This window comes from Melospiza melodia, chromosome 6 (genome assembly GCF_035770615.1).
Source record: "Melospiza melodia melodia isolate bMelMel2 chromosome 6, bMelMel2.pri, whole genome shotgun sequence".
NCBI lineage: Eukaryota > Metazoa > Chordata > Aves > Passeriformes > Passerellidae > Melospiza > Melospiza melodia.
Genome location: NC_086199.1, coordinates 60,898,168 through 60,919,557, shown reverse-complemented (window position 1 = coordinate 60,919,557; position 21,390 = coordinate 60,898,168). Strand labels below are relative to the sequence as shown.

Below are 21,390 nucleotides of genomic sequence, written 5' to 3'. Positions count from 1 at the left end.
TTGAAATAAGGCTCTGATACAGAGACAAAATTGGTCCTGTTTGTGGATGTCCACACTCTTATCTCTACAAGTATTTATTTCAAGGGTTAATTAGAGGGTCTGTGTGATAGAGTTGCATTCTGAGGAAGCCAAACTGTGCAAGCATAGCCTTTTTAAATGCATGAAAGAAAGCAAAGTGCTTATACTTGGCATAATACCCTTGGGGCTTGTATCAGGTTTGTCAGGTTTGTGGCTGAAGATGATTGTTGAGACTGGTCTTGATATCATTTACTTTGCTCAGGAAAGAGAATGTCTTTGAAATGAATGTGATAGTGGCTTTCCTAAATGATTTTTTTTTTTTTTTTTTTTTTTTTTTTTTTTTTTTTGTGAAGGCTCCGGGCCATAAGATTTGAGTCACTTAGTAAAGCAGGCTATCCCCAAATGAATGACATGAAAACATTCCCATTTGAACCTGGCAGGAAGCCAGCAAATCACCCCTCTGCTTCAAGGTGCAAACCTTCCCATTCACCAGAGCAGAAAGCAGATCTAATACCTACAGAATACCAGGCCAGTCACTGAGGAGACATTAGAAACACACAGTGGTATTAGCATAATGACTGAAGAAGTACTCTAGAGTTTATTAATTTAAGAAAATAAATATTCTTCCTTTTTTTTCAACAATAGCAGTGTGGCAGCACCAATTCAGATTGTAGTGGTATGAATAGCAAATGCTTTCAAAAGTGTGTGATATCAGAATATGCTTGTTTCTTTTCATTGTCAGAGCCACTTTTTTATTGAAGAGTATGTTTGTCTGGTTCTTAAATTATTGCTAATCTTTGATTATAAATTCAGGCATATTTAAGTATATGCTGTAGTTAAAGTGTAAAGGCACAAAAATTATAATTAGGGTTTGAAAGAGGACAGTTGGTTATTCTGTTTCAGAGAGTTCAAGCCTGTACATTCCGCTCTGCATTGCTGCACCACTGACAGCTCTTGCTGCCTGTGCAAGGCTGATTCATGAGCAGTCTAAGCCTTTATCTCTTTAACTGTGCAATTACAGAGCTGCTTTGTGGGTTTCCATTTTCAGTGTTAAAGGGAGCTTGCAGCCTGGGATTAATTTGGGACAACCAACTCCACTGAAAGTCAACTTGTGGTCTGTTTACATAAGCTCAAGGTAGCTCCAAAATTATCACCAGGCACTTGAAAATGTTCAGTGAAGAAAACAGCATAAGAAAGAAATCTATTCTTTATTTTTAAAAACATTAAATTGTATCTAATATTCAGTGCTAATCAGATGGACCCTCTGTAAGAGGGTTAAGAGGAAAGGAGAAAAGACAAAATCAAACAAAAGAAGCTTTGAATTGAGTCCTGATTGAAGATGGCAATTGCTAATTATGTGTGGGTGAATTACAAGTTAATATTCAGTGTCTCTGCCCTCTGAGGGTCTGCATTCACTCAAGAGCTGTAATTTCACGCCATATTTAATATTTTGTTTTGAAGCAAACACTGCTCTAAGGGCCCTGGCTGTCCTGAGAAATGGCATATCCTTTTACTTGATGTTTCACAGGCCAAAAGGAAAAAAGACATTGCCTAACAACACATCTTGTGGTTAAAACCTGTGAGCATTAGGAGAACCGTTGTGTATTTGACTTAGTAGTGGGAGTATGATTTAGATGTGGACAAAGGCATAACCAGTCTTGTACTGGGAATTAAGAGCGCCTCCCCATTGTTAGTAGACACGTAGCAGTTTGTAGTGAGTGTAGGACCCTGGCAGTCAGACCCTACAGATGGTACAGTAGCTCCCATGTACTTCCCATATGCTTGCTTTATCTGGCAGTGCCTTACTGCTTCTTGTGGCTTCTAGCAATTCCTCTTTGCTGTCTTTCCAGAGCAGAGAGCCCAAGGATTTTTTTTCTTGCTCCCGTCTAAGTGAAGCTCACACCTAATTCAGAGTGGTATCAGCTGAGGTATCCTGAGCTGCCTTTTCCTAGGAGCTCTGTTTCATATGAGCTGTTATGGACTACAGACTTGGTGAGAGGATCAGGTAAATTACCTTTTCTTTTACTAGAAAGAAAGGGTTAGGTATATTATAAAGCAGTCAGTATCAGTGTGTAGGGCCCCAGGTATGAGAGGAGTGCTGTCTGGAACATCTGATTTCTTCCAGAAAGGAAGGGTTTGGTGATAGATCAAATGTAGTCCCCCAGACTCACCCTTCAGTAAAACAAAATCCCTGGTGTCAGGCTGCATCCTTCCCCTTCCAGAAATGACTTCATAGGCCAGCATCCTGCCTTTTAAAACTGTATTTTGCAAATTCTTATGATTATTTGAAACAAAAATGACGGTATGGAAGCAGGGGACTTTGAGAGGATTGTGAGTTTTACTTTTCTCTTTCCCATATTTCTTTTCCTCTGCAGTTACCATTTTTTCATGAACTATTTCTTGAGCTACACTACAGTGAGCTACTCTGTGAGGTGGGCAGTAGAAGTAGATATAGAAAGACATTTTAATGCTATTACACTTCACCCTCTGAGACTGGATTTTGTCTTTGTGTTTCAGGTCTGTAGAGCACAAGCACATTTGTAGACATTTGCACTAGAATCACTAAAAAGTAAGACTGAACGTTAACTAGTGTTAATGGTAACTAATCTCTCTGAGAGATCCTTTCTCATAGGGAAGAACAGGCTTACTTTATTCAGAATCATTAATTCTGTTAAATAAAACATAGTCTTTATTTAGCTTCTTACAAGCCCTCAGTTTGTCTGCTAACAGACAAGGTGGCTTAAGGTGGCTTAAATGTTAGTCTGAAAATTGTTCTTATAGTCAAAGTTAGTTTCAGAAGTGGTTTTTCAAAAATGGATTTAATAAATCAGGAAACTTCTGGGAATTTTCTTTTTTCATGTTTTATAAAATGTACTGTCCAGAATTCTAATCAAAGAAAAATACCACCTTGGTAATTTAATTAAATGTTTATTTCCAAATGTACAACTCAACCTAAGGGTAACCTGGACCCTCTGTAATCATGATAAGCATGTTTCCCACCATTGCTGGTAGAAACCCTTTTCTGAACAAGAATTTAACAGGTAGTAGATGTTGCCTCTTGTAAGGCTTGAGTTTTATGGAAGCTTCAATAAAATGCCTAGGATTTTCTCTTCATCTTATTTCGTGATAAAAGTTGGAGCTGGTGGACATTTCCACTGCAGCAACTCAGCTGAAGATGCCCTTAGGAACTGGAATCTATCCAGATGATATTTTCACTCATCATTGTGGCACTTCCCTGTGGCAGCCAGACAATTATGACACAGTAGCTGTTGGACTGTTGAAAAAAACTACAGCAACTTGAAAGCTCTTCTAAATCACAGCAAAGAGCCTTGTGCATACCCTGAAATTCGCAGAACATATCAGCAAGCACATAACATGGGTGACTGATTGGGAATCAAATGAGGTTTGCAGCTTGTTTGATGGCCAGTCTCCTTTTGCTGGAGAAGAGGGGGAGGCAGTTTTTCTTGCAGTCTGATATTTCTCTTCTCCATCCCTCTCTAGCAGCTTGCAGGCTTGCTTTTATATGTGACCCCACAGTACCATAATAATGGTCCTGGGTGAACATGAACATTTTTTCTGCCTTCACCTCTCTTTCTCTCCTCCCACCCATCCCAGATGAAGTGGCAGGTGGACTGAGTGGGAGCAGTGTGAACTCAGTGCAGAGAAAACGTGTGACTCAGCAGTTCAGCAGGGAGCTGCTGAGCAGAAAGGCAGCTATTCTCCTTGCACGCTCTGGCATCAGGTTGCTGTTCCCCCAGGGATGAGAAGAGGCTCGTTATGGATGGAGATGTGCAGTTCCCCCCACCCAGCAGGGCAAAGTGTCTGTGTATTCTTTTCAGCAGAACTTATTTCAAGTAGAGAGGAAAGTTTCTTCCAAGTTTGCTAGAAATGTGGCCAGTGAAAGGGAAGAAGCATCGGGCTGGAAGTACGTAGACCTCTATTATCTGCCTGACTGCACGACTTTCCCTCTTCCTTTATTTTTCTCTTGGTGTGTCTTTCCCTTTTGGTAATTGGGATTTGGCATAAGCAGCAGCCAGACTCCACCAGCTGAGCTTGGAAAGTACAAGTGTACAGTACTTTTCCTGGCAAGTAGGTGATGCCCCTTTTCCTCTGCACTGTCAAAGAACTCCACAGAAAACACTTGCCTTCCTCAGAAGGAGGCTTCTGGCTTTCCCCATGCCACCTGTCTCCCAGGGACAAGTAAGCCTAAAGAAAAGTTGATAATTGTGGGTTATCCTCTGTCACACAAGGTTAAATTAACCATCTCACTGTTAGGGAAGGGCCATTGCAGTGCCTATCTAAGCAGTTTGATAATGATGAAAAAGTTGTGGTATTGTATTACCAATTATGTTTGTCTTTCAGAATGGAGGACTGAAGTAGATTTTTCTACATAGAGTAATCAATAACAGGTAGACATTTTATATCAGTGATTGTACTTACTAAAGCTCAATTTAAAGCTGTAGTGTGCATCATTGTCACTGAATTTCCCCAACCACACACACAAAAAAGGCAAGCTGTGGGGTGGTGTTCTCTTGAATCTTCAGAGAGCCTGAAACAGTGTCACTGGAGAGCTGTTGAGCAGCTGAGTTCCCTTGATGGGCATATCAACCCATGAATCGGTGTGAATGAAATACAAATACTTCCAGTGTGATCTTTCTAGCAAAAATACTCAACTTGCTGAAATAGAATCCTTGAATGTTAGAAACTTCAGTTGTTCCCCACACAGCTATGAATACCTACGGACTGGCTCAGCTTTTTCTTACAGTCCAGGGTAGATACACTTAAGGCAAACTAAAAGCATTAGAAATTGTAAGCTGAAATTCATCTCAGATTAAGTAACACACCTGTGTTGCTGCTGTGTAGGCTCAGTCTGGTGAAGAGTCTTCCATTCCTCTGTAACGTGTCAAGGTGGGTAGTTCCAGTTTCTTGGACCTCTTACTTAACTTGATGGTATGTCAGGCTTATTTCTTCATGAGTTCTGTTACAGAGAAGAGTTTGAAGCTTGCAATCCTACAAAGGACCATGGGATGGATCTAGCTGGCTTCCAGTTAGATACCAAAGGTATTTCAGTGTTGCTTTGGTGCCTTGGTGCCATTACTTAGGGGTAAAGGTAGTGGGATCCATAGGTCTGCCTGGCTTGTTCCTTGTGTTTGAATTAAACTGTCTTATACTTTCTGAAGTAGCTCTCAATGTGGTTTTGCATTACAAATGCAAGATCTACCAACCACAAGCTCTTGGCAGCTAAAACTTGGACTTTATCCAAAATGGAATTGGAGGTACTGAGGAGATTGAATTGTTGTAAATCCCCTCTATCTCCAGTCAGTCAGTAGTAGGTAGTTGTGGGGTGCACCTGGGGAGGTTTTTCTTTGCAGTTTTTAATCTGGGTCCTTTTGGGGCCTAGATGTTCTCCTCCTGAGCAGCAATTTATGCAGCCATTTGGAAAACATAAATGTATTGAACTCTTGTAAACAAAGCAGGTCAGGAATCAAGCAGAGTAGCAGTTGTCATGACCAGAAAGGTAAAAAAAAAAAAAAAAAGAATAATGGGAAAGCTAGTATCCCCAGTTTTCACCACAGATTATTATATCTTTAGTGTACATTTTCAACATAACTTATCAGATGAGTCAGGAATGCAGACAGAATCAAGAAGTAGACTTCCTTTGGTGGTGATTTTTATCTGTCTGTGAACAGTAGTGATGTCATGTTTACTGCTTAATAAATTAGGTTGCTGGTCATAAAGTAGTTCAGTAGAAGTTTCAGAGTTAAAAAATAGTGACTCGCTGGTTGGTTTCCTGCAGAGTGAAGAATGTAAGTACACAAGTTGTGTTTGCCATGCAAGTATGAGAGGTCCCCTTCCTCTTACCCACTTCTTCCCATACCACCACAGTGCAAAAGAAAGCTAATTTTTCAGTTTCCATCTTTATCATGCTGCAGTGGCAACCAAAAAAGAGATAGGTATTGGATAAGAAAACAATCTCCTAAAGCTCTGTTCTTTGGATAGATAGGCTTTTTACCCTCCAGCACAAGCTGCCTCTTGCTCATGTGCACTCTGAGGTAGCTCATTCAGGTTTGATGTTTGTCTTCCCAGCACTTGGACTGGCCTGCAATCAGGATGCCTTAGAGTGTGTGTATTTAACAAGGTCTTGACCATATCTGTGAACTACAATGCCCAGGGCTGTGTCCTGTGTGTGCTGCTGAGGTGCATGTTAAAACTCTTTTTAGCAGTGGACTGAGACCCATCTCAATAGAATACTTTCATCTACTGTTCTTTCATCAATAACAGTTCTCCATAGCAGTTAGATGGAAATTAGAGGCTGGGATTTCATTAGGCAGTTGCATTTGGACATCTGAAGATGCAGAAGCCATAAACAGACTTATCCCTCTGGTCTGAAATGCTGGTAATCCTGATGGACATGAGGTATTGCTGGCATACCTCATACTTTGCTGTGCTTCCACTCTGTGGTCCATTCCTACAAATTCTCACCACACGTGGCCGTCATGAAGATGTGGACAGGTTCTGAGGGAAATGTACCTCAGTACACCTAAAACAATTAGGGACAATGCAACCTAGCTGCTGTGGTGTGGTGGCTACTGCAGCTTGAGAACAGGTGAGGCCCTATTTGCCCTCCTGTCTTGTGTGTCTTGGAAGGTAAAACCCCCAATCCACCACTAACAAAATTTGTTTTTCCTGATGAAGAGGCAGTACTATCCAATCCAGAAGCATCATTCCTACAGGGACAGTGTGATGGATGTACATAAATGTCTAATAACTGTATGAGTACTGTCTTTTTATTGCTGGGATGCATTTTCTTTCTGTTATAAAAACAGTTTTGCTGAGGAACAAGTCTTTCTCTCAAAAATACATTGTTAAATTAAGTCTGCCAATGGAGCGGTGCCAATTCCTTGAGCATTAGTACCCGTGTACAAGTTCCTTTTAAAATGTTAACTTCATTAGGAAATACAGCCAGGATGTGAGGTTCTGAGGGGTTGTTTTCTGTTTTGTTTTTCTCTGAAGGCTTTAAGTATGATTCAGTCGAGTTACAGAGCTGCTAATGCTTCACCCACAGCAGGATTTGATGGGATCGTGGCATGTTTGTTACTGTAAGGCTTTGTTGACTTACTTGTTATTGCTACAGTGCCTTTTAGTATTTCAGCTAAGACTAGTACTCTAAGCACTTGTTTTTCTGAGAGTTATATAGGTGTTTTTCCTTCTTCTGCCTGTTATGTACCCACATATGAAGTCAGGAAAAAAAAGATAGATACAGGGGGTTAAAATGGGCATTGCCAGAGTTACAATGCCAGCTTTTACCTCCTGAGTGAAGGAAGATGTTTCCCTATATAAATTATTCTATAATATGATAATATGTAGTGCTGTGCCTTGTATTTTTGGCAGCTTGTTTAGGTAGCAATGTTTAAGGAAAGAATGCAGGATGAATGGATCCCTGGCATGATCCAGAAAGTGCTTTTCCCTGAACAGCAAGGATGAGTTTAAGTTTATGGTGGTGTTTTGAAATTTCAACTTGTTTTCACAAGCCATATGGCTGCTACAGATGTCAGAGACCTTTTAATTCCTCTGCCAAAGGCTTTTTTTTTTCCTAACAAGTGTTGTCTTGTGCCAAAGCAGAAGTACTCATGGAGCTTGCATCCCCATCTCTGTGATGCAGGAAATGAGGCAGCTATCACACGGATGCTACATTTCACTGCCAGTCAAATCACGAGCAGGAGAGGCTCTGTTCATTCCTGCAGGCAGTGATCCTTGCCAGCTCTCTCAAGACCTTCTCATTCACCTTGACACAAGAAAGCTTCACTGGTGTTTCACATCTGCAACTGAAAGAATCCTGAGCCCATTAGGGCAAACCATACAGGAGTATTGGATTGCAAGATGATGTGTGAGTGCTAATTGAATTATTGTTTAAAGCTGGCATAGTTAAATAAATACAGAACCTGAGGAGGGTATCATTCTATTTGTTAGAATCTAATCTTTGGCATTTATAGGAGAAAATTTTTGAGTGGACTTAAGTTAACATTAGACCTTCTCTTTGTATAACCAAGGCATATGTCTCTTTATTTATATGTATGGATTCAACCAGTATTTCATTATTGTAGTTCTTACAACTTTTTCCTTCTGTTGTGCTAATGAAAATACCTCTTGATAAAAATGTCAGTTCTGCAGAGCTGGAGTCCTGGGCTGCCAGGTCCACAGGCCAGGTCTCTCTCTACCTTATGCAGTGAAAATAATTGAAAGTAAGAGTGGTCTATTGTCCTTCATAAAGGGCAGTTGTAAGAAGGAGAACGTGACCCCTTCAGTTGTATGGGGGTCACTAGACAATGCTGGAATTCCAGGAGTTGGATTTCTAGGCTGTGGAGAGGCACAGATCCCCATGGTTACAGAGTGCCCTAACTTTGACATCTTTGTTGTAAAAGATGCGGTTAAGTGGCCTTCATGTTGTTGTATTGTAGTCAGGTGTTTGTTTCCAACCAGAAATGACCTTGTAAAATCTCAGGCTGCTACAAGCATGAAACAAAGAAATGTTATTTACCTGCTACATAAGGCAGCATTCTTAGTTTAAAAAAAGTTCTGAAATATGAAATATTATGATTTATAAAAACCAGCTGAAAGCCGAGCATGAAATCTGCATTCCTTGGCTCCTTGCATTCCTTGGTCTGGTTGTCTTCCCAATGTTGTTTTAGTTTTGCACTGCGTATATTTTATCTTGAGATTTGGGAAGGAATATGCAAGATAGGAAATCATCGGAACCTGAAAAACAGTAAATATGTTCATTAATCATTCTTAGGGACAGAGGTGCATTATTTAATGCAGATAAAGGAAAAGTAGAACTTAAATTATGTTTAGTGAAAATGGAGGGTTAGAGACTTCATGAGCAAACAAGAATAAACTATAAGAAAGTAGATATTTTTCAAGCTTTAGATCTCAACCATAGGTGCACGTCTCTCTGCAAAGGTAACAAAAATAGTTTCTGACACAAAGATTCTGTCCCTGCTAAATTTCAAATTCTGGTTCCAAAACACAGAACATAAACATCCCACAAAAATAGCAGGAAAAATTGGCAATCATTAACAAGTATTTTCCTCTCTATTCTTGTTTGAATCTAGTGAGACGTGAAGCAGCTTAGAAGCTCGAAGCTTTTCAGCTTTAAGGACTGAGATGTAGACTTCTTCTGATGTCTAGCATCGAAAAAAAAAAAAAAACAGCATTAAAAGATGAATTCTTACTATGGCCAGACCCAAGATATATTTCATTTTATGATAAGAGCTGTGGCTAGTTAATGGGTTCTTATCTGACTTAGAGTTACAAGTGTGAGACAAAGAGAAATGTTTGCTGAGAGGAAGATTTTGTGGAAACCTGACCTCAAGAAACCGGGTAAGGGCCAATGGTGGGGCCTTTCCCTGGGACACAGGAGGCTGGTTTAGGCTTAAGTCTAAGTTTTACACAGGGCAGCCTTGGGGCATTCCTCATGTCCAAAGATGTAAGTCAGTAATACTTACACCCAATGATTCTGATCTTTCACTCCTCACTTGTAAATTAATTTATATCTAAATAGACTCTATTCAAAATATTGTTACTGAGGGAATAGCCATACCAGTGGTTATTTCCACTGAACAAAACAGCACTGCAACATTATTAAATAGCTCTTGAGTATGAATTCATCCAAGAAGTGGGTTATTGGAATACAGTCTATTTTATTAGTGCCTTAGGACATTCAGCCAAAACCCAGAGTCCCTGAGCACTATTCAGACACATCAGATGAAACAGTCTCTACCTCAGAAATCTATAATCGGATTAGACAAAGCAGACAAATAAAAGAAATAGAAAAATTGAGACAGGAAGGGTCAAAATGGGTTCTTTGCCACCACATAACTGGGAAGTGTGTAGCTAGGCAATAGCACAGGTACTTTTTTTAAAAAGTAAAAATGAAAAAGTGCAGCAATGTAAATGAGAATTTGTTAACAACAAAGCCCAGAATCTGCACCTCCGGAAAGAAAGGGAAAATAATTTATCCACCCACACTCACTTTTTTCTGATGAAGGCAGGTGAATAAAGCTGCACTAATAGAGTGTGACGCTCACAATCCTGAGCTGCGCTTGCTGAGGCAGAACGGAAAGGTAACCATCGTCTCCAGGAAAACAATAGCCCTGCAGCCCCCGCCGTGCCGGCAGGGTCACATCCCATTCATCCCCTGCACGTGTCGTTTTCACGCGAAGGTTGTTCCCGTCCAGCTGGGATGGAGTCAGTGGATGAAGCTGAAGGACGGCAAGGAGAGCGGAGCAGGAAGGAGCAGTCCCTGAAAGCCTCCCAGAAAACAACAGTGCTCGGTTGGCCTCCCCCGTGGAATGGATTGATACCTGGAGACAGCATGTATCTGTTTGTCCTCTCACAGATACTGGTAAGGCAGCTTGCATAGCTTTGGAATGCTGGGACCCTTATTTTAGGCCGTACTGGCTGGGGAGGTTTCCTCACTCACTGTAGATGTAGCAGTGAGAATGGGTGTAGTCCTCATTTCTGCAGCCACCTCTCACGGCTTTGCCTTGAAGCAGCCCTTGCCTTTTCATGTCCCACTCTCCCGTCCCATTTCCTGCTATACTGCAAAGGCCTCCTTTGCCAAATCACCAATATCCCACAAAATCCTTTTTCCATAGCTGATATGTGTGGGGGTAAAGACCCATGTTGGTTGCAAGTGGACTGGGAGGTGTGCTGTTTAAAGTTGTGATGTGGGATGAGCTTACATCTCTCTGTGAGTGCGTTAAAGTCATTGCTGTTGTAGTTTATGTTAACTGTGGCATGTGCAGCACCCTTGAGTGTTTTAAATGAAAAGTTTCCATGTGTGTATGTTTGTGTGTGTGTGTATTTATAGTGGTACCTATGTGAAACATGGCTGTTTGTGAGAGCTTTGAGAGAGGCCTTAAGAGCCTTTCAATAACATCCTAAGATCATGGAATTACTAGTTTTGATCTAATAGTAGCAATCCTGAAAGTTCAGAAGCCAGAGGAACCTGTTGCTCTTTCAGTGTTGCTCCACTTGCTGTTTCTGGGGAGCCCTTTTGCTAGTGAGGGTTGGAGGGAGCCTGTGTAACTCAGTGATGCACGTCTAGTTAATAGTGGCTGAGCTTGGAGCCTTCAGCCTTTTTATTCTGTTAAGCTACAGCCTAGAAAATACCTGACTTCTTAAATCCAAAGCAATAATCAACGTTAAATCAATGCTAACTAAATTAGTTAATTATGCAGTCTTGAAATGAAAATGAATGTGTGCATAATGAGAGATGCTAATTGCATCTTTTCTGATTGATTGCACAGCTTCTCGGCATGATGCTGTGGTACAGCACTTACGGGACCATCCCAGCAGCTCAGAATGCCTTCGACCTGCTCTCCTACTTGCTTACCCCATTTAAACAGGCTTTTTCAGATCAAGGGGAGGTAAGTCAGGCCCTGTGCTCCCCTTTGGTTAAAGAGTTAATGTCAGTAGCCTTGAGTGGTCTTTCTAATATCTCTTCTGATAAGTATAATATGTGTGTATTTCACATGTATGTCGTGAAATGGTAGAAGAGTTTCCTGAAAGCACATGAATATTTTATCTTTGAGATATTGGGCTGAATTTTAATGATGACTGTGATGTTAGGTCAGCACAGCAGATTTTTCATTATGTGCAAATTATTGCAAATGAAACAAAGCAATAAGAAGTCATCTCATTAAGGTTTAGCCCCCAGTAAAGGGAGAGCTGGAACTTAATTTCTTAGGATGACTAGAAGCTTAATTTCTGGAAGAATGGATCAACCCATATAAAAGGTGCAAACTGCAACATAGTCTCAAAAATTCTTTTTTGTTGAGTGTTTAGAACATATCTGTGTGCAGGAAATGTATTTCAAGTGTACTAGGTGCACAGATTCAATTATATCTACAGAGCTACCCCAGTAAAATTGCCTAGCTTCTCACCATGACATGATGACATGTATACCACAATGATTCATCTGATAAATTACTGGTAATTATACCCAGTGCAGATTTTTCTAGTGTGGACAGAACCTTAATTAAGTGGTGAACAGCTACTTTCAAAAATCTGATGAAATATATTTGCTATCAGAATGCTTAGATTCATTGTACATAATCTTTGAGGCAGAGGCTTTGCAGTGCTAATAGAAAATCTGATTCAGTGCCTTTTGTGATTGGAGTACAGTGGAGACTGTTTTCTGTTTTCTCAGTGTTTATGAGCTGCATGTCACCTGCTCTTTTGGGGTTTTTTGAAAGAAGCACTTTTTCTTCTGCAGTTGGCTTTATTATGCACAGAGCTCTTCACAGACTGTTGCCTGTCTTATTTGCAGTGGCTCAATCATTAACAAATTGTTGTTCCTTACAGAAAAACTGATTTGTATAATTTTGACTTGCAATAATTGTCCTTCACAGAGGAAAGTGATTCCTAGAATGCATCACAAGAACACCCCATGTATGACTCTGTACAGATGTTCATGCATATGTTTGAGGACTGTTTATTATAACACTATTTATTGTGCAAATTTACACTTGAAAACAGTATAGTCAAAGAAATCTTCTCATGGTAAAATAAGCAAATGGAAGCTCTTAACTCCAAATTTCTCATTAGCTGTACTAGCGGAGAAAAATAGAGTGAAATTCCTTGCTCACTGAAGCCCATTAGAACTGAATTGTGCACCTACTACAGAGACCAGGCTGAACTATAGACTACTATAAAATGACTAAGACATCAGAATTAGTTCCACTGCCAGTGGTGTGAATTAACCTGATGGTGTTTCACTGAATGCATAGAAAGCACAGAAAACTCCTCTGTGGCTGGATTCTATCTAAGGACCCCCTAACCCAGGAACAGTACTAAACTTTGTTTAAAGCCCTTTACCACAGTTTAAAAATCACACTGACTGTAGCAATGAAGTGTTGGTCCAGTCTGCAAAACTGAGTTGTGGATTCAGATCTCAACTTTGGCAAAGGGGGGAGGGTAGGAAGCAGAACTCCTGTTTGCCTTCACAGTGAAATCTGGGATTTAGACTTTCTGAGATGCTGGGGCTTAGAGATGGTTTCAGTTTGTCTTCTCCAAAGCCTGGCATTTGTTTTTGGTGCTGATGGCAGCTTTTCCACAGGTGAGTATGATATCAGTAAATCTTCATGGGAAACAATACACACTTGGCCAAGAACATGCATGCAGACACTGAACTGTGCCCCTGAATACTTCATCAATCATTGTCTATTCTGTTGTTCCACAGAGCCTGACTACAGTTGGGAGTGTTGTGGTATCATACATCCTGCTGTCTTTGGCTTCTCTAGGACTGCTATTTGTAGGATCTCTGGTAAGTTATGATACAGCACAAACTGTATTCGTGTCCTTTTTCATGGAGTTTTTATAAGATGTCTTATTTAATTAAAGTTGTTGGTGTTGTGCCCAAGTTGATTGTAAAGCATCATTTTTGGGGCTATTTCTGTATAATTATCTGCTTGCTTTATGTAGAGGAATTAGCCTTACCCAATTTCTTGATGAATTGGGGGTTGCACTGAAGTAGAACAGTATATAAAGATAGTTTTTATATTTTCCATCTACAGATGGGCAAACTATTTCCACTGAAGTAGAATGGATGTGACCATTAAGAGGACCATCATCCATTGATTTCAATGGCAGAAGGAGCTTTTCCAGAGTGCCATTGTTCTTCTGAAATCCTGTTAGATGTAGGCCAAGGCCCCAGCTGCAGAACAAGCTTAAGTGGCACGACTACAATTAATCTAGTTAGCTGTCAGCTGTTGGGGAGCAGCAGTGTGTTGTTTCTCCATGGATTGTGTAACTGGCACAAAGTTGTGTGCTAGATGGGAGAGCTATGGAGAGCTCTGTCTTGTCAGGGAGCTCTAACTGAATGTGGCTTTTCAAACCCCTCTGTGCTGTTCTTTTAGAGTGGGAGTGCAGCTACTGAATGTGCAGGCAGAGCATCACCTCCTGTCCTTCCAGAGGTGCACCCCAGGTAGTTCAGGAAGTTGAAACTGTGCTGTACACATGCTGTTTGAGTGATGAACAGCATAATGAAATACATCCCAGAATCATGGGACTGTAGGTGGGCAGAGATTGCTAGTCTAACATCCTGCTTGGAGCTGGGCTGTTGCCAACACTTGGTAAAGCCAGCCATGAAATTTTCCACTCAGGTTTTGAAAACCTTCAGGGAGGGAAGATTTATCATCTCTCTGTGTGCCTGTGCCACAACCATGTAGCACTTTTTGGGGAAGAGATATTTCCTCTTGTCTCATCTGAATTTCACAAATGTAAATAGTATCTGGACTGAATTTCTGCAGGGTTGTGGCCGTTGTTCCTTGTGATATCAGCTGATACTACCAAGAAATGTCTGGCTGCATCTCTGGAGCTGCCCTTCAAGTAGTTGCAGGTCACTGTTAAATCACCTCAGCCTCCTCTTTGCCAGGCTTAACAAGCACAATTCCCTCTACATTTTTCCTGCACTCTAGACCCTTGACCTCCTTTGAAACCATCTACTGGGACCACTCCAGTTTTTCCATATCTGTCTTAAACTGGGGGAACTAAATCTTGTAGACAATATTCAAGGTGCAGCTCCCTCAGTGCCAAGTAGAGGGTAGTACCTCCTTTGATTTGCTGGCCACACTCCTTGCTAGGAAGGTAATGTCACATTATATGCCACAGTTAAGTTCACTCAGAGGCGGCATGGTGGCACAATCTTCTGTTTAATGTGTCAGGAAAATGGGCTTTCTAAAAACCCTTCACAAGGCAAAGCAATTATAGTTAATGCCTCCATTATTGTGATCATTGATGTAGGCAAGGAACTTAGTCAGGTTTATGCAATTTTCTGGGATTTTGATGCTGCTGTACCTTATCCAGATTAATTTTGTCCTCAAAAATAAACTTTTGGTAATTCTGTAACTGCAAATATTAAAAACTAAAGACAACTAAGAATTGTCAAGAACTGTATGAGTTCCAGATAAATTTGCAGCAAAACATTCTGGACTGAAAATATGAATATCAGGGGTGTGATTTTTTTGCATATTCAGCTATTTCTTGGTGGATGAAAACATTTATTACTGACCCATTGTTAGCACAGAAGATAAAGTTAAGTGAAAGCTCTTCATGGCCAAAAATTCTGATCTCTCTTTGGACAGTTTTGTATGTCAACTCCTTGCAAGTGAACATGAATACCACTATAGATTAAAGTAGACTTGGGCCATTTTTGTGTTGGTTAAGATTTGTTTATAGAAAAACATTTTCTAACAGTTTCCATGTCGGCGAGTTTGCACTGGTTTGTATTCCTGTGGTCTGTGCTAAGACTTTCCTAGCTAGAGTAGAGGCACAAATGTCACTCTGTGTCACCCTGTCTGGATAAATTGCTGAGGCATAGAGTATAAGAAGTGTCCTGTGAATTCTGATCTATGGTCCATCTTGCCCAGCATGTTCTCTCTAACATGAACACTAGGAAGGAGAGGCTGTTTAGACAGAGCACATGAGCCTTGTTCCTTCCTGCTTGCCTGTAACCTTTCTCTCAGATGCCTGAGGTCATGCTGCTTTGCAATTTGCAAATTTGAAAACATCTGCTTTTATCAGTATTTGCAGAATAGGGAATAACATAGTAATCAGCAGAACATTGAAAATGGTGCTTGAACCAGGCAGGGTTTCTACAATCCCAACCTGGTGGACAACAGATTGTTGCATGATGACAGTTTTCTTTATTTTCCCCTTTGTCTCAGCTAAGTGATCTCTCTCTCCCTCTCAACATAAAATTGATTTTAAGCCATGTACCTAGAAGAGACCTTGAAGGAATCTTCCTTTGAGAGTGCCTTTTTGACCAAGCCCTTCTTTCCCAATATTGAAATTGATACTGTCCTGCATGACATCCTAATATGCTTTACTGACCTAGGAAGATAAATGTGACCTTTTTAGTGGCACTTTTTAAAATTTAACTTGTCATTTAAAAGCCATGTAAGAAAAGGACAGAAGAGGCTTTTACTTGTGAGAGTAAGACTTGTTCTTAGTCTCAAAAGGATGCATGACAATTCAGTATAGTTTGTATGGGCAATAGCCTGAGTGATACCACTCCAAGTTCTATGCTAGATGGATGAAGTTGGCCTAAGGTTCCAGATCCTGGAATTCAGAGGTGGGCTTGAAATTTTTAACTGAAATCTATGTGGAGGATTTGAAGTCTACCGATGTGATTTCCAAATAATCTAGTCTTATCACAGCATCTGTGCAAACTGATACGATGAGGAAATTTTTTAGATTGGTGCAATTTCAAACCTTTTGTTAATTTGTAATACAAAATTTCATATTGCACTTGTGTCTTGAAACTTCACAGGATTCATTATTTAATGTTCATACCATATTCAAATCAGATAATTAAATTACAACACAGTCTGTGCCCCTGGCCAAAAACTGATATGGGCATTTTGAGCCCCAGGATCAGGTACATCAAAATTGAGGCCTCTTCAGAAAATGATGGGTTTGTGCCTAAATTCACATAAATCAGGGTACAGTACCTGATTATTAAGGATGTCCAGCTCAGCTGTATTAACTTAAGACAGCTATATGTAAATTTCAGATGGAAAGCCATTAAATCAGGAGAGTTATGATTTGTAGAATACTATAGTGGATTTTTGTTTTGTAAACAAGCCTGGGAAGGATAAGGAACTGAACAAAAGGACAGTGGTATCACATTGGCTTGCACATGATGGTCACAAGCACATTCCACTTCCACTGTAACCCTGAGTTAAGCCTGGCTAGCTCTGTGGAAACCTCTGTGGCTGAAAGCAGGTTTGAATGGGTAAATGTGAATCCTTGCAACACACACCACAAAGCCACTCCTGCATGGAACATTCCTGTTCTCTTCAGTACTCTCCAATTCTAATCAGACAGCTGGAGTGCTGCCCCAAAGACCCATGCCCTAGGCTATGTGGAAGGGCTGGCTAAAAGCAGAAACTTGTTTACATGTTTGTTTCCTCCAGGTTTGGCACCTCCTCAGAGCCCCTCCAGACCCCCCCTTTCCGCTGCAAGAGGACAGACGGCAGTCCGTGAGCCGGCAGCCCTCCTTCACCTACTCAGAGTGGACAGAGGATAAAAATGAAGATGACTTCCTAGACCTGGACCCCGTGCCAGAGACTCCGGTCTTTGACTGCGTCATGGACATTAAAGCAGAGACAGACCCCGCTACTCTGACGGTTAAATCCGTGGGCTTGCAAGAAAGGTAGGGTACATGTGACTAACAGGGAAAAGTCTGCTCCCACATTTTCTGGGTTTAGGAGTTCTGTGATGGGTAGGAAGCTTTATTGTCTTTGTGAATGTCACTTTCAAATGTGGTTCTGAAGTCAAGCACCTGCTTTATTTCCTGTCCTGTTTTCAGTCCAGTCATATTTACAAGCATGTTAGTTGAACAGCACACAGTTTCTGGACAGCTGTCAACAAGTGCTGTTCTAAAGCATCATTTCTTCCCATTGAATACATCTATTTGTGTTTGATCAGTGTCTCACCACTCATCAAGACAGCAGCTGCATTGCATGAAATCCCCTATGGAGCAGTAAAAGCTCTTACCTCTGAAAGAGATGGGTCTCATTGACATTTGTTTTTTCCCCTGTCACTCGTAATGGAGGACTAGTCTTTTTCTCCAAAAGCAAACCACAGACAAAGTGATAATCTTTAGTATTTCTCATATTAATGAGTTAATCCAGAAGTAAATGAATTATTCAAAGGAACCCAGTAATGAAACTTTGGGGTGAGTTGGTGTCCACTGCTTGAACCATAAGGGCAGCTTGAAAAAAGCAGTTTCTCAGGCAAGTCAGGAGCTTCTCAGAGAGGTTCACAGCTGGGAAAGGGCAGTTTCAAGATTAAAGGAAAATCTTTTTCTGTTTTATGTCCTTTCAGTTGTTTTAGTGAAATAGAATAAAGGTCTTGATTATAGAATTCCTGCAAAGAAATTCTGCAAAAGTGAGGATGTTACGAATAAAAATGGAGTTACTGAGAGGCCCAGCATAGCGAAGTATCACCTTTCTTTATTTCTAAGTTTTCAAGCTTAATTGGAGTGCTAACCATAGTTAATTCTCATCCCTAAAGCTTAAAACAAAGGACAGAGCATAGATTTTAAGAATACAGTGCTGTTTTTCTGAAGCTCCTCAGGATGCAGTAAAAAGGAGTGTTACAGGAGAGCTTTCAATATGCACTCTTGTGGATTTTGAATGTTTTTTATTACTTTATGGCTTGTTATAACATTGTCCTAAAATTTTATACCTTTTATTGTTTTAGTCTACCTTTATATGAAATCACAGTAACCTCTGGGGCTTGTCCCTGAAGCTGCTGCTTTGTTGCTTTTTCATTATAGGCAAGATTGGGCTTGAAATACGTGAGTCATTTGTGTTCTTCACTATCCCTGATTTCATTCCATTTCTGTCACTTTAAAGATGTGACATTTCTCCTCAAGTGACTGCTAGCCTCCATGAAAGATACTCTGTATCAAGAGAATTGGGGAGTATTGCTTGGAGAACAATCAATTGGTTAAAGTAATGAATCACAATCAAAAACCTGTCAAATAACTAGAAGTGGGACAATGAAAGCAATTGCTTGAAGTTCTCAAACTAGGTGCAATGCCAACACTTAAGATATAAACTTGTTTTCAACATACATATGTCCTTGAGAAGACAGACATCATTTCAGGTTTGAGCTGTGCCCTGACAAACTTCATTTACATTACACATTGCTCACTTTTCCTTTGTTTGGTGTTGTGTCACCTACCTGTGCTTCTTTGGCATCCGTTCTGCTTTTCTCTTATTTCCCTCTCGTTCTTTAACCACCTATGCAAATAAAAGGGTGGTCAGGAGCTAAATTCAAACACCACTGAATGTTGCTGAAGAAGAAATAATCTTATTTCTTCATGATGAAGAGCTATTAATGTAGGTAGTCTCTTCTACCTTGAGAGAACCAAAAGCAATCCTTTTCAAATGCATCTCTTGGGGGAGAATTGTGGTAGCTGTTTAATAGCACAGGAGGGTGAGCTGAAATCCTTTGAAAGGTGTCACTAAAGATTCCATGTCTGCCACTGGTGGCATTTCCCCATGGGTGTGAATCATAGCAGGAGGCAGGCTGCAAGTTCTTTTGGACAAAATCCTGAGTCTGGGAAAGGGCTGTGATCCAAGTGATGACTCCTGTCCTCTCTGTGAGTTGGTCATGCCTGCATGCCTACATGGTTTTATTAGCTCCTGCACACTCCTGCATACACCATCTAACTAAATTTTTTGACTCAAGATTCATCAAAAATAGGTTTACTGTATAAATGTATAGAACCTCTACCTAGTAATCATCATATTGTGTGGCTTTATTATTATGTTAAAGATATTTAAATATAGATTCGCTGATGACTTTTGAATCTTGCTTTTGTCTATCTTACGTGAGACTATCAGAAGCTCAGAAGTGCTTTAAAACTTTATTCATAGTAAGCATTTTGACTTCTTTGGTTTATTGTGTGGCTAACAAACACAAAAAATTCTATGCTTAAGAGTGTCTTTTTATAATGTGACTGTTCAAGTGTTGGGACTTTCATTTTACCCTTCTTATGATGTACAGTTGTGGAAAGAACATTTTTCAGAGAGAAAAATTATTGACTGCAGTTGGTTGGCTTTTTGTGTCTCTGTTAAAGTTGAACTGGCAGTTTATCCCAAGATCTTACCCCAGCGATGTTTCAGGGTACAAAATCATCTTCTGCTCTTGTCCACACAAGAAGCATCACCCATTTTCTTACAGGTAGTGACTAAAATGACCCCATCAGAACCAGCTGGGTGATTTCCTGAGGTTGTTCATCTGTCATTGCTGGCAGTGATGGATATGTTGTAAGCAAACTTTGACTGCTCTGTTTTGCAGGAGAGGTTCAAATGTTTCACTCACACTGGATATGTGCACCCCAGGCTGCTCTGAGCAAGGCTTTGGCTATGTCATGTCCCCACGGGAGCAGTCAGCCCGGGAATACCTCCAGACTGCCTCCAACATCCTGACTGAAGAGGAGCTGCACAAGAAGGCACTGGATCCTTTCATACTCCAGGCAGAGTTCTTTGTGAGTGTCCGACCTCTCTCTTCCAGGAGCATCAATAAAAATGGGATGTTGTCTTTCCACAGAAGACCTTGGTATTATTGTCTGCCAGTCTAAAAGTAGTGTACACTCAAACTCTGCTTCTGTCAGTGAAGCATTTAATGCAACTCCCAAATTTGTCATTCCTTTAAATTACAATGTCTGAAAGTTTTCAGTAGTGTTGTCACTTAAAAACTAGAGAATTGATCTGGCAAAACCAACAGCAACAACAACAACAAGAAGTCTTTGTTTCATAGGATTTTTTTTTAACTGATGAATATTTCCTTTTTATCAACAGCAGCAACAACAACAAAAAAATCGCTAGAATTCAGAAGAAAAGCCTCATTTTCTATAAGCATAACTTCTTGAAAGGTGTCTGGAGTTGCCCTAGGGATGAAATTAGTCCTAATCCACACTCTTTGCTGTTGAATACTTAATGTGAAGCTACTTTCCAAATCTAAATGTTCTCTGCTTACCTGAAACACAGTGTGGCTCTGTCATTTAGCAGGAGCTAGAGAAATTATTTTTTCTGGGGTTTTTCTCTGCACAAAAATAATTCACTAGTTGTAAACTACTGAAGTTAATACTGCCATGTCAAATATTCTCTTAAGCATGAAATCTCAGCAGAGCAGAGGAAGATTGTTTTGCAACATTACAGCCTTTTCAGCCTGTTCTCTTCATGACCTCTAAACATCTGAAAGGAAATGGCCACTCTGATTATCACTTGCTGTCCTCCCTCCTTGCGCAGTTTCAGGGGTTTTTTTCCCTTTATGAGAACAGGGGGGTACTGTGGGCTTCTGTTTTAAAGTAGAACACAAGGTATCTGTGGTCCTTAAGTCCTTTAGTGTTGTACAAGTTGAAGGAAAGAAGCTTTTGCGTAGGCAAAGCCCTGATTCTTTTAAAGTAAAGTATCTATTGCTCCTTTAGGGAAGGAATGTTCACTTGGTGTCTGAACTGACCTCTGGACTAGTGCACATACAGATTCACCAGTCTTTGAGCTATTCTGTAGCTTTCAAGCAAAGAAAATAATGTTAGATGTAGGAAAGAGTACACTTCATTTGTCTGAGAGATTTTGAATTAGGTTTCCTGGTGTTCCTAGAATTATCCAGCAGCCATGCCATCCCAAGCTATTTTTATTGTTTAATGAAAACTGAAAGAGCACAAAACGCCATGCAATCAAAATGTTATTTCTGTAATTAAAAATTGTAAACCAGTTCTTTTTTATGAAACAGTTACTACCAGCTAGCTCTTCATCGTGTGCATTTGCTTTTGTCTAACCTACTTGA

At 40.4% G+C, this 21,390-nt stretch overlaps 1 protein-coding gene across 7 annotated transcripts in view; it reads left to right on the top strand.

The window, feature by feature from the left end:
* PTPN5 (protein tyrosine phosphatase non-receptor type 5) overlaps nt 1–21,390 on the top strand; it is a 77,818-nt gene that overhangs the window by 34,342 nt on the left and 22,086 nt on the right. For 6 of the 7 annotated variants that reach the window (XM_063158614.1, XM_063158613.1, XM_063158612.1 and 3 more), the window contains exons 3-7: nt 10,242–10,423; nt 11,331–11,450; nt 13,265–13,348; nt 17,001–17,239; nt 19,900–20,089. In XM_063158614.1, the coding sequence (XP_063014684.1) occupies nt 10,242–10,423; nt 11,331–11,450; nt 13,265–13,348; nt 17,001–17,239; nt 19,900–20,089 (815 nt within the window). Of the gene's footprint in view, nt 1–10,066; nt 10,143–10,241; nt 10,424–11,330; nt 11,451–13,264; nt 13,349–17,000; nt 17,240–19,899; nt 20,090–21,390 lie in introns of all 7 variants that reach the window. The other variant, XM_063158619.1, reaches the window with a different exon arrangement.